Source organism: Oryctolagus cuniculus, chromosome 4 (genome assembly GCF_051225735.1).
Source record: "Oryctolagus cuniculus isolate XC-2025 breed Fujian yellow rabbit chromosome 4, ASM5122573v1, whole genome shotgun sequence".
Classification (NCBI taxonomy): Eukaryota; Metazoa; Chordata; class Mammalia; order Lagomorpha; family Leporidae; genus Oryctolagus; species Oryctolagus cuniculus.
This window is the reverse complement of record NC_142870.1, coordinates 70,313,554-70,326,619: the sequence shown is the minus strand read 5'-3', so window position 1 is coordinate 70,326,619 and position 13,066 is coordinate 70,313,554. Positions and strand designations below refer to the sequence as shown.

The following is a 13,066-nucleotide window of genomic DNA, read 5'->3' as shown; positions in this document are numbered from 1 at the left end:
ATCCCACCCACAGGTATAGCATCTCTGTATTTTTCTTCCCCAGATTTAGTGAACAAAGAAAAAGGTTACAATAGGGCAGCAGCTAAATTTGTAAGGGAAGAGCTTTAGAGAAAAAAAAGAAAAAAACTCCTAAAAGGTATCTCAAAAGGTTTACAATAAAAGAAGATTTAAAGGCATCAACCCCAGGTTTCATTGACTTTTCTCCTTAGTCTCAGCGAGTCTTCCCTCCTCAAGAAGCCATTTCATTTCAACTTTGGAATGAGAGTCCAGGTATCTTTCAGAATGTTGTGTGCAATTATCCATCCAATGCCTTTGTTCACCTTGTTAACACTCAGCTTTCACAAGCTGTATGATAAGAGAGTAAATTTCAGAGTTTTATTGCAATGGAACCAGATACTCAAGGTATAGACATTCATAGAGTATGCAGCTTAACAATACCCCAAACTGAAGTTTTAAATTATGTATAGAATGTATTTCATAAAGTTGATGTTCATTACCTTTTGATTAATTGCTTTGATTACACCCTCACTTCATAACTGAAGGGATTAAGTTGGTATAAAAGAATATTAAATTACCAATAAATATGTGGGGAATATATTTATATGTAACTATTAAAAAGAAATCAGATGGGAGGTAAAATAAGGAATCGACAGTAGAATGAGGGTAGGAAATTTTTACCTAGCAAAGCATACCATGAGGACCTTCATAGTTGCTAAAGCATAGCCTGAATTTTTATTCTGAGCTCCCTAATAAACAGAACCAAGAGGGGAAAATTATCAATTATGAATTATCAATTATGGATAATTATAGTGATGAATTATCAGTTTGATATTGCTGAGCACTGAAATATGGAAGAAGTTGATTGATTATATGTTTTAAATATCAAAGGTCCTTTTTGATAAGTTTCTTCCCTTGTTTTAAATTCTAACTCATCTAAGAATCCTTCCAGGTATACTCAGTGAATGTTTCACTAGTGAGTTGCTGAAATTTTAGGTGATCCCCAAACCAAATTTGTCCAAAAGTGAGTTGTAATTAGAATTTTAGACGTGTGGTCAGTCATGTCCTCATCCTTTCTTAGAGATCACAGCCTACTTAACTTGAAATTGGACAAACTGGGGCCAGCACTGTGGTGTAGGGGGTAAAGCCACCGTCTGCAGTGCCAGCATCGCATATGGTCATCAGTTCAAGTCCCGGCTATTCCTCTTCCAATCCAGCTCTCTGCTATGCCCTGGGAAAGCAGTGGAAGATGGTCCAAGTCCTTGGGTCCCTGCACTCATGTGGGAGACCTGGAAGAAGCTGTTGGCTCCTGGCTTTAGATCAGCCCAGCTCCAGCTGTTGTGTTCATTTGAGGAGTGAAACAGTGGATGGAAGACCAGACCTTTCTCTGTCTCTCTGCCTCTGCCATTCTGTAACTCTTCCTTTCAAATTAATAAGTAAATCAGAAGGAAGGAAGGAAGGAAAGGAGGGAGGGAGGGAGGGAGGCAGGGAGGGAGGGAGGGAAAGAAAGAAAAGAAAGAAAGAAATTGCACAAACCAAAAACCTGGGATAACCCAGGGAAAAAGAGTTCTAGATCCAAGTGGAAAGGCTTCCCTAGAATTATTTCTTCCTTTGGACCTGAAAATCCTTTAGTAAAATAACTATCTTCTCTGACTTCAGATAAAATGAACACTTCTTCCTTTTTGGTAAAAAGAGAAAAAGGAAGTCAGGAATAGAGGAAAAGTCCAGATTTGGAGATAGGCCTGAGCATCATGGGGCAAATGTTTTCCTTCCATCCTTAAGCTTGGTAAAGTTGAAGGATATAATAGCTGGAAGGAAGGGAGGAAGGGAGGAATAAAGAAAAAAAGGCCTGCTACCTGTCAGAGGTACTACAGAGCTTCCAGTGGACTACAAGCACATGTTGAAATTGTATTTATTTTTTATTCAAACTATACCACATTATCTCATTTTTAACAATCAAAAAAGTTAGAAGGTATTTCCTAATTCTTGCATGGATTTGTATTAATTGTCAAAGAGGATCTACCGTGATTAAAACTTGATCCAAACCAAATCTTGCTGAATAGTGTTAGCTCCAATAGTCAATAAGTGAACCACATGGCTCTGTCATAATCCTCCAGATTGTAGCTCGTGTCAGCACCTCATTACCTATGTCTTACTCTTCCCTTTCCATCTTTTGTTGTAAATCACTCTCTTCTGAAAAGTAACCTTTATCATGTTGGCTAAGATTATTTTTATTATATAAAATAGCATCAGTTCAACAGCTGTGATGATGCATCAGATGTAATCATGTAAGTTGCATCAGTTACAGAGGCTTTGATTATGGAAAGTTTTAAGAGCAACTTAAAGACAGATATTTGAATCTCAACTCGCAAGTCTTCATCTGGGAGAACACAGACCTCTTTGAGATTCTAGTGGAAGCTCATGTCCTTATCCCAATGAATGTGTAAATATGTACATTCACGATAGCTGTAGATACCCCCTAAAATTAAGGACTTTTAAATGCTTAAAATATTCTCTAGAAATTTTCCATGAATGAATAAAAATTTAAATAATAAAACCCAGCTATAATGTTGAGATCATAAGTAGAATGGTGTTGTAAACATCTTAAACAAGTTAGTAATTTTACTCTTTGTCCAGCTAAAATAATTAACAGTGACTATAAAAGCAGTCAGGCAGTCTCTTACTTTCTTGGTAGTACTGCAAATATCCTTGAAAGTCAAATTTTCCAAAATTGAACCACTGACTTATGTTTAATAAGAAGAATTCTATTAACCAATGACTAAAATAAGATGCCGAAATCTTGTGGTTCGTGCACACTGGGCTTAAACAATCCTGAAGACAGAGGAGAACCCTCACTGGGAGATGACCCAAAACACCCATCTCACCCAAGCATGGGTAAGTGAAACTGAAGAACTGCCCTTCCCCAAAGCGGATGACTCAGGATAATGACAGGGGTCTTCTAGGTGTATGCAGCCAGTGTAAATGGAGATCTTGCTCTGCATGCCACCGTCCAGTGGCACAGATGGTTTCCCTTGTTCTCCTAGCCACCTCCCAATGATTTTGAAGGTGCCACTGAGAGACAATAGAATAGTGCAGGGTTGTTTGCTCTGGGTGGTGAAACGGTAGAGCAAGAAATTTCTAGACCACCTACCATGCAATGCAGTTAATTTTAGAGGGTATGTTCTATGATTATATCTGATGCATGTAACTGAGGTCTTGGCCCTGGCAGAGGATTTGGGAAATAATGGGAGCTGCGTTATCAAATTACATCCCTCCTTTCTCTAGAGACAACCAGGTCTTTGCTAGTGTGACCACGTTGGCAAGCGGAACCAACATGTAATAACTTAAGATTATTGTTCATCTCCGGATATGTACAAACTCGAGCTCAGCACACTAAGGGGACCAAGATGTGCTATGAAGAATATGAAGTGTGAGGCTGGGTGTGGAGGCCTGGTCACCCCTAGCCTCATTTCATGTGCTGACCCACTTACCTCATCTGAACCTAGTGCCCCAGATTGAATGCTCAAGGGGTTTTTGGCTGTACCATTTGACTTAGACTTGTTGATTGGACCAAAATTCATATTAGGTTTAATTTGAGAGCTGGTGTTTCCTCTCAAGTCACAAAGAGACTTCAAATTCCCACCCCCTTCTACAGAACCTTAGCTTTGCACTAGTCTCATTTTATATATCGTTTTGCTCTCCTGACTGGATTTCACACCTAATTAAAAGAGATTGTATTGCCTGCTGTTTCCTTTCTTGTTCATTTTCTCTTGTGAGCAGGCAGCTTTTTATTCTCATGCTAAGTCTTATCCTGGGACCCCCCGCAGCTTAAGGGAAAGGCAGAAGGAATGTTCCTGCAAAACAAGGAGCCAGGCCTTCATGCACCTATTTCGCCGGGCAGATTTTCCCCTTGGAGACACCCTGCTTTGGCCCCTTCCACACTGTTCCCTCATGGCACACAGTCCCTCAGAATACGGATCACTGTCGGTGGTACAGCTCCGCATGTTTCTAGTGAATGCATCATAGGCTGACTCTGTTTCACTCTGGGGAAAGGGAGACAGGTTATTATTTTAAATAAAGAGAGAACTATTTTTTATCACTTTTTCATTTGCTACCAATTCTGTGTTCATACAACTGTGGGATTTTATTTTGGGGTGGGGTGGGGTTAGGAAGGCATCCTCAAATGCACATAATCTATGTAAAATTGCATGGTTTTGTGAAGTTGAGAAGGTTGGGGTTGGGATTTTTTTTTTTTTTTTGAATAGCCCAAATGCCTATTCAGTGCCAATCTAGGAAAGAATGGAGTTAGCATTTTCACACCATTCCTTCCTATACAGTCCGTGAATAACCATCTAATCAAGATTTGTTTTCAATAGGGGACAAATCTTCTACAGTAGAGTATTTCAGATTTATTCCATTGGAATCTATACATTAATGCCCATTGGATGAAAAGGACATGTTCACAAAAGACTGGACTTTGCCTTGCTGTGGCAGAAACTTTTTCCCACTGTATTAGTGTTAAAAATAAAAGAAAGCCTGGGAAAGGAATTGCCTCAGCATTGTGTGCTAGAGGAATGAGGCGTGCTTCAATGGAGAGGCAGGGTCCCCCACTGCATCTGTACCCACATCAGCAAAAACCATTCAGCCTTTTGCAGTTGCTCACTGAGAGATGTTTAAGAATTGTGTGTATAAAAATCCCACTGGGCTGGTCAGGTCAGGTTTGTATATGTGTGCTGGTTTCAGTATGTCTCTGGGATTTTTAATGAAGTCGGTGACAACATCACAGCAGTCATCATAACTCAGACTCTCTAGCAGATAATCTGATTGTTTCTGTCAACTAAGTTTGCAATGCAGATCAGTCGGACAAGCAGTTTGGACTTTCCTCATGAAATTGTGTGCATGTGTGCATGAATGTGAACAGGTGTGACAGAGTGACAGTTTATCGTGCTGACCATTTCTCATTCCTAAAGCAAGCTCCATCATCACTTTCACTGCCTGAGAATTCGCATAATCCTAGATATTTTGGCAAATCAAGTTTCATTCCTCAATGATCTGTGTTACATAGTGAAAAGAATATCAAGAGGCACAGGTTCTAATCCCAAAGTTCACAGGTTCTAATTCCACCCCTCCATTTGCTAACTAACCTTTGGGCAGGCAATTTAGACACTTTGAGAGCCTCAACTTTGTCTAAGCACAAATAAGAATAAGAAAGAAGGCCTGCCCTGAAAATGAAAACTTAAGAGATTGTTGTAAGGAATAAATAGAATGTTTCATGTGAAAGAGTTTTATGCACTGCAAAACCATGCAGTAGTGTCAGTTATTATGATAACTGTGATAGAGCGCTTCCCAGGATTATCTGGGAGAAGACAACCCTATCATATACATCCCCTCTAGTGATACAGCTATAACTCATGCTATGAGCAAATGTGTGCGAAAAGAGTGTTTTCATCTGTGCAGGAAAAAAGTCTTAATAAAGTTATTCTACTCAGAGACAGTGATTTTATTATAGATATAGCCAAGTTTAGGTGCTTATGGATTTTCTTTATTTTTTAAAAAATTTACTTATTTGACATGCAGAGTTCCAGAAAGAGAGAGAGAGAGGGAGAGACAGAGAGAGATGAGAGAAACAGAGATCTTCCATCTACTAGTTCACTCCCCAAATGACCACAATAGCCAGAGCGGAGCTGGTCTGAATTCAGGAGCCAGGAGTTTCTTCTAGGTCTCCCACATGCGTGCAGGAGCCCTGGGACTCAGGCCATCCTCTGCTGCTTTCCCAGACACATTAGCAGGGTGCTGGATTAGAAGTGGAGCAGCCAGAACTCAAACTGGCACCCACATGGGATGACAACATGCAGGTGGCACCTTTATCCACTACACCACAGTGCTGGCCCTGACAGTTTTTCTTAAATGAGAGAGACATTTATAATTGTGACACTGTTTAGGAAACTACATTTTATTGCCAGGACAAGTTGTTTTATTTCTTGCATTGGGCCATTTAAAAGTTATATATGTTTTTTATTTAGATGACTGAGGCAATGTTGAAGCCTCAAAGCCTAGGACACAAAAGCCATGCTAAGTCATGGAAAGGTATAGAAGCAGCTAGAGGAAGTACAGGAGAAACATTTCCATACAGCTCTACAGCAGCTCCTCAAACACCTAAAGACCACACCTCCTAAGCATATGAGATAGCCATGTGGTCAGAGGGTGGATTCTAAATCCAGGCTGCCCGGGGTCAAATGCCAGCTCTCACACCATCTGCAACTGTAGCCTTGAGCAAGTTTCCTCATTTCCCTGGCCTCAGTTTTCTCATCTGTAAACTGAGAATAATAATATGAGGGTACTTCAAAAAGTTTGTAGATAACAGAATTAAAAGGTGAAATTATTTTAGTGCAAGAGATTGTTGAAATCCATTCATAGCTTTTTCATAATATGCGTTTTTGAAATGAACTTTCTGAAATGCCCTTGTACTACCTGTACCTTCTGGCTGCTATAAGGATTAAATTTAAAAAAATATGCAAACTAGATAGAACAGTGCTTGACATGTGGTGAGCTCTAAAATAATGTTTACTCTTATTACTATCATGACATATGGGCATGGGGGACTCAGGAAGAACTTGGAATGTGGTCAGCTGACCTGGCCTGGAATATTCCTTCCTGGGTAATAATCGCTGCCTTCTTCTGGCGCCATACTGTGTAATACGACACTTACAGCAGATTAACCATGATTCTTTAATCTTGAGAAAAAAAGAGAATTTGTTTTACATAATTGAAAAAGAAAGAAACTATGGCCTAATACAATTTTTTAAAAGATTTATTTATTTATTTGAAAGGCAGAGCTACAGAGAGGCAGAGGCAGAGAAAGAGAGAGAGGTCTTCCATCTGCTGTTTCACTCCCCAAATGGCCGCAACGGCCAGAGCTGAACCAATCCAAAGCCAGGAAGACAGGAACAGGGGCCCAAGGACTTGAGCCATCCTCCACTGCCTTCCCAGGCCATAGCAGAGAGCTGGATTGGAAGTAGAGCAGCTGGGACTTTAACTGGTGCCCCTATGGGATGCCGGCACTGAGGTGGGAAAATAGGAAAGCCCTAAGACTAGGCATCATTTTCCTCCTAATTCTGGGTCTAAATGTTACCAACATTATCCATTGTCTGCACAGTCTTAGGTAGAGGAATGGCAATGGGTCAGACTATCCACGGTCTCCACACAGCTTCTCCTGGGAGCTGTTGAGGACACCCCGAAGGGCACCCTTTCACTGAGGGTGATCGTATCTCCCCTCTATCCTAATCATTGGCAGCACTGCCCTTCACATTGCAAGTGCCCAGTCTGAGTGCTTGATATGCTACCCTAGCGTACCCTAGTCTCTCCAAGTCAGCACTGCCAATGCTGACCTTGCTGACAATCTTTCCTTATACCACAGAAAGCCCAGAAAGTCATCCATAGCGGGTACAGCAACCCAGGCACATGCTCAGACAGGTTGTCTGTCAGAGATGACAGGAAGAATGGGTAGAGTCAGAAAGCCTGTGCTGGTCGGTGCCCCTGCAGCTAGGGATTATTAGATTCTGCAGCCCGTTCCTCATCTGGAAGCCACAGTGGCAGCTGTTTGGTAGGCCTCTTAGATTGGGTTGAATTTTCCAAGAATTTTCACAAGGTGTAAGTTTTCAAGAACCTAATATTTAAATGGAGAAGGAAGAGTGTTATTTGTTAACTATGAATGTTGTCGCTGTCCATGAATATAATGAGGATTGTCTATTATATAGTTTCCCAAAGGTCCAGGGCTTATTAGGTCTATCTAAAATGGAGAAAGAGTGAGCCATGTCATCAAGTCTGCCATGGGCCTTTCAGTTTGTTGCTGAAGTTGTAGGAATAGCAGGAAGATGTCCCATTTGGCTTTTGGGCCGCTTTGCTTCAACTGACATCCGGGCTGAGGGTCTGGGGGAGTCTCAGCACCCAAAATAGTGGGGGCCTTGAGGCTGTAATTGAAGCAAAATGCAGAACCCTGTCGCTCTAGGCCTTCCCACCTATGGCTTGTACAGACAGCCTGTCCATCTCCCTGCAGGGGGGGCACTTCTAGGCCCCAGGAGCTTTGTTCACCTGCCGCCTAGGCCTTAGGAGCGCAGCCAATCAGCTCTGACCCGTGCCTGTTTTGTGTCTGCCTTGCCGAACTGCAGGTGACATCAGTTGCAAGGGGATGACCGAGCGCATTCACAGCATCAACCTTCACAACTTCAGCAATTCCGTGCTCGAGACCCTCAACGAGCAGCGCAACCGTGGCCACTTCTGTGACGTGACGGTGCGCATCCACGGGAGCATGCTGCGCGCGCACCGCTGCGTGCTGGCGGCCGGCAGCCCCTTTTTCCAGGACAAGCTGCTGCTGGGTTACAGCGACATTGAGATCCCGTCGGTGGTGTCTGTACAGTCGGTGCAAAAGCTCATTGACTTCATGTACAGCGGCGTGCTGCGCGTCTCGCAGTCGGAAGCTCTGCAGATCCTCACGGCCGCCAGCATCCTACAGATCAAAACCGTCATCGATGAGTGCACTCGCATCGTGTCGCAGAACGTGGGCGATGTGTTCCCGGGGATCCAGGACTCGGGCCAGGACACGCCTCGGGGCACGCCCGAGTCGGGCACTTCGGGCCAGAGCAGCGACACGGAGTCGGGCTACCTGCAGAGCCACCCGCAGCACAGTGTGGACAGGATCTACTCGGCGCTCTATGCCTGCTCCATGCAGAACGGCAGCGGCGAGCGCTCCTTCTACAGCGGTGCCGTGGTCAGCCACCATGAGACTGCGCTCGGCCTGCCCCGAGACCACCACATGGAAGACCCCAGCTGGATCACCCGCATCCACGAGCGCTCGCAGCAGATGGAGCGCTACCTGTCCACCACCCCCGAGACCACGCACTGCCGCAAGCAGCCCCGGCCTGTGCGCATCCAGACCCTGGTGGGCAACATCCACATCAAGCAGGAGATGGAGGACGACTATGACTACTACGGGCAGCCAAGGGTGCAGATCCTGGAGCGCAACGAATCCGAAGAGTGCACAGAAGACACCGACCAGGCCGAGGGCACCGAAAGCGAGCCCAAAGGCGAAAGCTTCGACTCGGGCGTCAGCTCCTCCATTGGCACCGAACCCGACTCCGTAGAGCAGCAGTTTGGGCCCGGAGTCACACGGGATGGCCAGGCTGAGCCGGCCCAACCCGAGCAGGCCACCGAAGCCCCAGCCGAGGGCGGCCCACAGCAGAACCAGCTAGAAACTGGGGCCTCCTCTCCGGAGAGAAGCAACGAGGTGGAGATGGACAACACAGTCATCACAGTCAGTAACAGCTCGGACAAGAGCGTCCTGCAACAGCCTGCGGTCAACACATCCATTGGGCAGCCATTGCCAAGCACCCAGCTCTACTTACGCCAGACAGAAACCCTCACCAGCAACCTGAGGATGCCTCTGACCTTGACCAGCAACACACAGGTCATTGGCACAGCTGGCAACACCTACCTGCCGGCCCTCTTCACGACCCAGCCTGCGGGCAGCGGCCCCAAGCCTTTCCTCTTCAGCCTGCCACAGCCTCTGGCAGGCCAGCAGACCCAGTTTGTGACAGTGTCCCAGCCCGGCCTGTCTACCTTTACTGCACAGCTGCCAGCGCCACAGCCCCTGGCCTCTTCGGCCGGCCACAGCACAGCCAGCGGGCAAGGCGAAAAAAAGCCTTATGAGTGCACTCTCTGCAACAAGACTTTCACCGCCAAACAGAACTACGTCAAGCACATGTTTGTACACACAGGTGAGTGCAGGCGCTGCTGTAGGCCTGGCTGCAGGGTGCAAGGGCACGTGGAGAGGGAAGGGCAGGACCGGCAGGTGGAAGGGAAGGTTTGGAGCATTCGTTCAGGTGTTTAAAGAGACCCCTCCCCCAAAGCCATGAATGTAATTATGATTCTAGAAGCCACAGCTGCACCCCCTTTATAGCAAAGATGTACCTTCCTCTGACAGACATAAATGACATGAACCTTTATGGAGAAGGGGTACAGAAGAAAAGAGTCAGGGCATCTGACAAAGCCAGAGGCAAGTAGTTCAAGGGTTGCATAATGCTCTTCAGCTGTTTTGCCTGGGTTTGGACACAGGCTTGGCCTCTACCAAACCTTGTCACCCTGGAAGAATTGCTTAACTCTTCTATACTTCAGTTCCCTTACATATCACATAAGCTCGCTAGCTGTCATTAGCATTATTGGGATGATTGGGAGGAAGGAACTTTAAGTTTATTCCATTTGGCTTCTTAGGGTAGAACTGGACCAATGACTAGATCTAAGAAAATTCTTTCAACTAAATAAATGAAAACGGTTCTTAACAATCACAGCTACTCCTGTGTGGGACAGACTGCCTCTAAAGGGTGCAAGTCCCTGCAATGATAAGTAACTCAAGGAGAGAATATGTGGTCATTTTGCAGGGAGCTTAGAGAGGGACATTGGTCAACGTGGGCCTGGACTCTAGGATTCCAGAGCTAAGCTCTCCTGACTTTCCCATGATGCTTTTTCCCAGTTCCATAATGAGAACTCCATATGTAAGTCTCTAAATAAGTGACTGCACACATAATTATGATTTCACATAAATTCTTTTGTACCAGAAAATACCTATCACACTTGTGATCATCATATTTGAAATTCTTAGGAGAGTTGCACTTCCTGACAAACCTCTTGTTTCAGAATACTCCCATTAAATGACATGTAATTCTCCAGGGAAAAGTCACTCACTGAAATTCTGGTACATGAAAGCAAATGAATTGCTCAAAACAACCTTGTATCTCAGTAGACCTTGTATCAGCTAGTAGGAACCTAAGAGATGGAACATAAAACAGAAAGTTTAACTTGGGATCTGGAAGAGAAGGAAGGCAACAGATATAGAAAGTAGACACCCAGCATGGAAGTGAACAACTGAAATAGAACCTTACTGAAGATGAGCTTTGCCTTCTTTGCAGTTCAGCTAAAGTCAGCGCATTGTGTAAATCAATGTGTGTGCCTTTATACAAATCAATTGCTCTTAAAGATTATAGTTTTCAAATACCTTCAAATAAAGATAGTGACTCACTACTGAATTTAGGAAGAAAATTAGGTAGTAGCAAATTACTACGTTTACTTGGGGTAAATGTGAATACACTAATGATATGAGACCAATCGAAGGAAATTTTATATAGTGTAGGGTTATCGTCATTAGCACATGAATTCATCAAATAGTAATGTTTGTGCTTGTGTGGCAACTTATGGTTTATAAAGTGCTGTCACAGTTTATATCCTTTCCTCCTCCAAAAACTATCTTATAAGCCATCAGATTAAAGAGTAGAAGTGAAAAAGAGATTATCTGTGAAGCATCTCCTTTTCCAAAGTTGACTTCCAGTGGACCTACTGGATATAAAATTCACACTCTATTGGACTGCACATGAGATAAGGCTTAAATTTGCAACATGAAATTTGAAATGCACCGCCTAAAATTATCTCTGTGATGCATAAATACATTTATCCAGTGGATTCACCAGAGGATTCTGTGGTTACCCCAAATACCTAGATTTTTCCATGTGAAAAGCAGCAATAAGTTTGTGTATCTGGACTTCATAGATGCAAAAGCTACAATAAAAGATAATTTTTTAATTAACAACTCATTTTATAAATAAGAATTGATGTATAGTGTGCAGACCTCAAGTAAATTATGATGATTTTTGCATTGTATAATATGGCTACATCTGGAAAGAATTAATATTGCATATATATGTATCAATCAAGTATCTCACTCAAAATAAACTGTTCCTTTACACTCCAGAACTCTTTGGCAGGAACAGTTTGAAAAGGCCATCTGTCTTTCAAGACTTTGGTATAACTGAAAGAGTACCTCACCTAATGATGTTTAAGAACAATTGGTCTAGATTTTCAAAAGGCAAGATGGCTTGAACATGTAGAAGTAATTCAGGATCTAAACAAAGTTCTCTCCAATTTCTTGGGAAAACATAAAAAAAGTGGGGTCTCACTTCTCCCCCAGGAACTCTGAAAGTGATAAAAGTCCAAAACAAGAAGTCCAGATGTTGACTTGAGAAGATTGTAGAACATGCTAGGGAAGACGTGGAAGAGTCAGGATGGACTTGGTATTCTTACCCATTATCTAACCAAAAAGAATCCCACCAAGAAAGGTTGCTTAACATAACTTTAAGGAAAGAGAATAATAATTTTCCTGCTTTTTTGGGTAGCTGTAAATATATGAAGCATATTGAGAGCTCAACGTAAAAGTCAAAGTATTACTTAATTTAAAAAAACCAACAATCATTATTACTTTAGCCCCTTTAGGGAGACATTAAGTTTTGCTTTTTTGTTTTTTTGATTTTTTTTTATTTTATTTGTTTTGGTTTTCGGTTTTTTTTTTTGGGTTTCTTTTTTCATTTTACTTTTTTGTTTGTTTGTTTTTGGTCTGTCTCTCATCTCTGAATAATACACTTTGGACATATTTCCCTCCTCTACAGAATTCAAATGCTAAAAGCAATGTGATACTCCTTGGATTTCTCCTGAACTTTTTTCATAATAAGAGTTTTTTCTTTTCATTCCTTAGGGAATTTTATAGGAATAAAGAGAATCCCTCTTCTCATCAATCCCTGTCCATTGCCAAACAAACCATGATAGGACTTCACCACCTCTAGAAGTGTCTCATGTGCACTTACTGAAGCTCCATGAAAGTTGCAGGAAAAGAAACTGAGAGTTGGGGACATGTTTGAAAGCAAGAGAATTAGAGAAAAAAAAATAACACAAGCCATCTTGTCTTGGAACAATGCAGGGCTCCTACATACTCCCCCACCCCCAAAAAAAGAAAATATAAAAGTTAAAATAGCGGCCAGCGCTGTGGCCCACTTGGTTCATCCTCCACCTGTTGCACCGGTATTCCATATGGGCGCCGGTTCTAGTCCTGATTGCTCCTCTTCCAGGCCAGCTCTCTGCTGTGGCCCGGGAGGGCAGTGGAGGATGGCCCAAGTGCTTGGGCCCTGCACCCGCATGGGAGACCAGGAGGAAGCACCTGGCTCCTGGCTTCGGATCAGTGCAGCGCCAGCCG

At 43.3% G+C, this 13,066-nt stretch overlaps 1 protein-coding gene across 45 annotated transcripts in view; it reads left to right on the top strand.

Moving 5' to 3' along the window:
• The window catches only part of ZBTB20 (zinc finger and BTB domain containing 20), an 873,240-nt gene that overhangs the window by 845,989 nt on the left and 14,185 nt on the right, over positions 1-13,066 (top strand). For all 45 annotated transcript variants that reach the window (XM_070072132.2, XM_070072130.2, XM_070072148.2 and 42 more), the window contains one exon: positions 8,166-9,770. In XM_070072132.2, the coding sequence (XP_069928233.1) occupies positions 8,166-9,770 (1,605 nt within the window). The remainder of the gene's footprint in view (positions 1-8,165; positions 9,771-13,066) is intronic.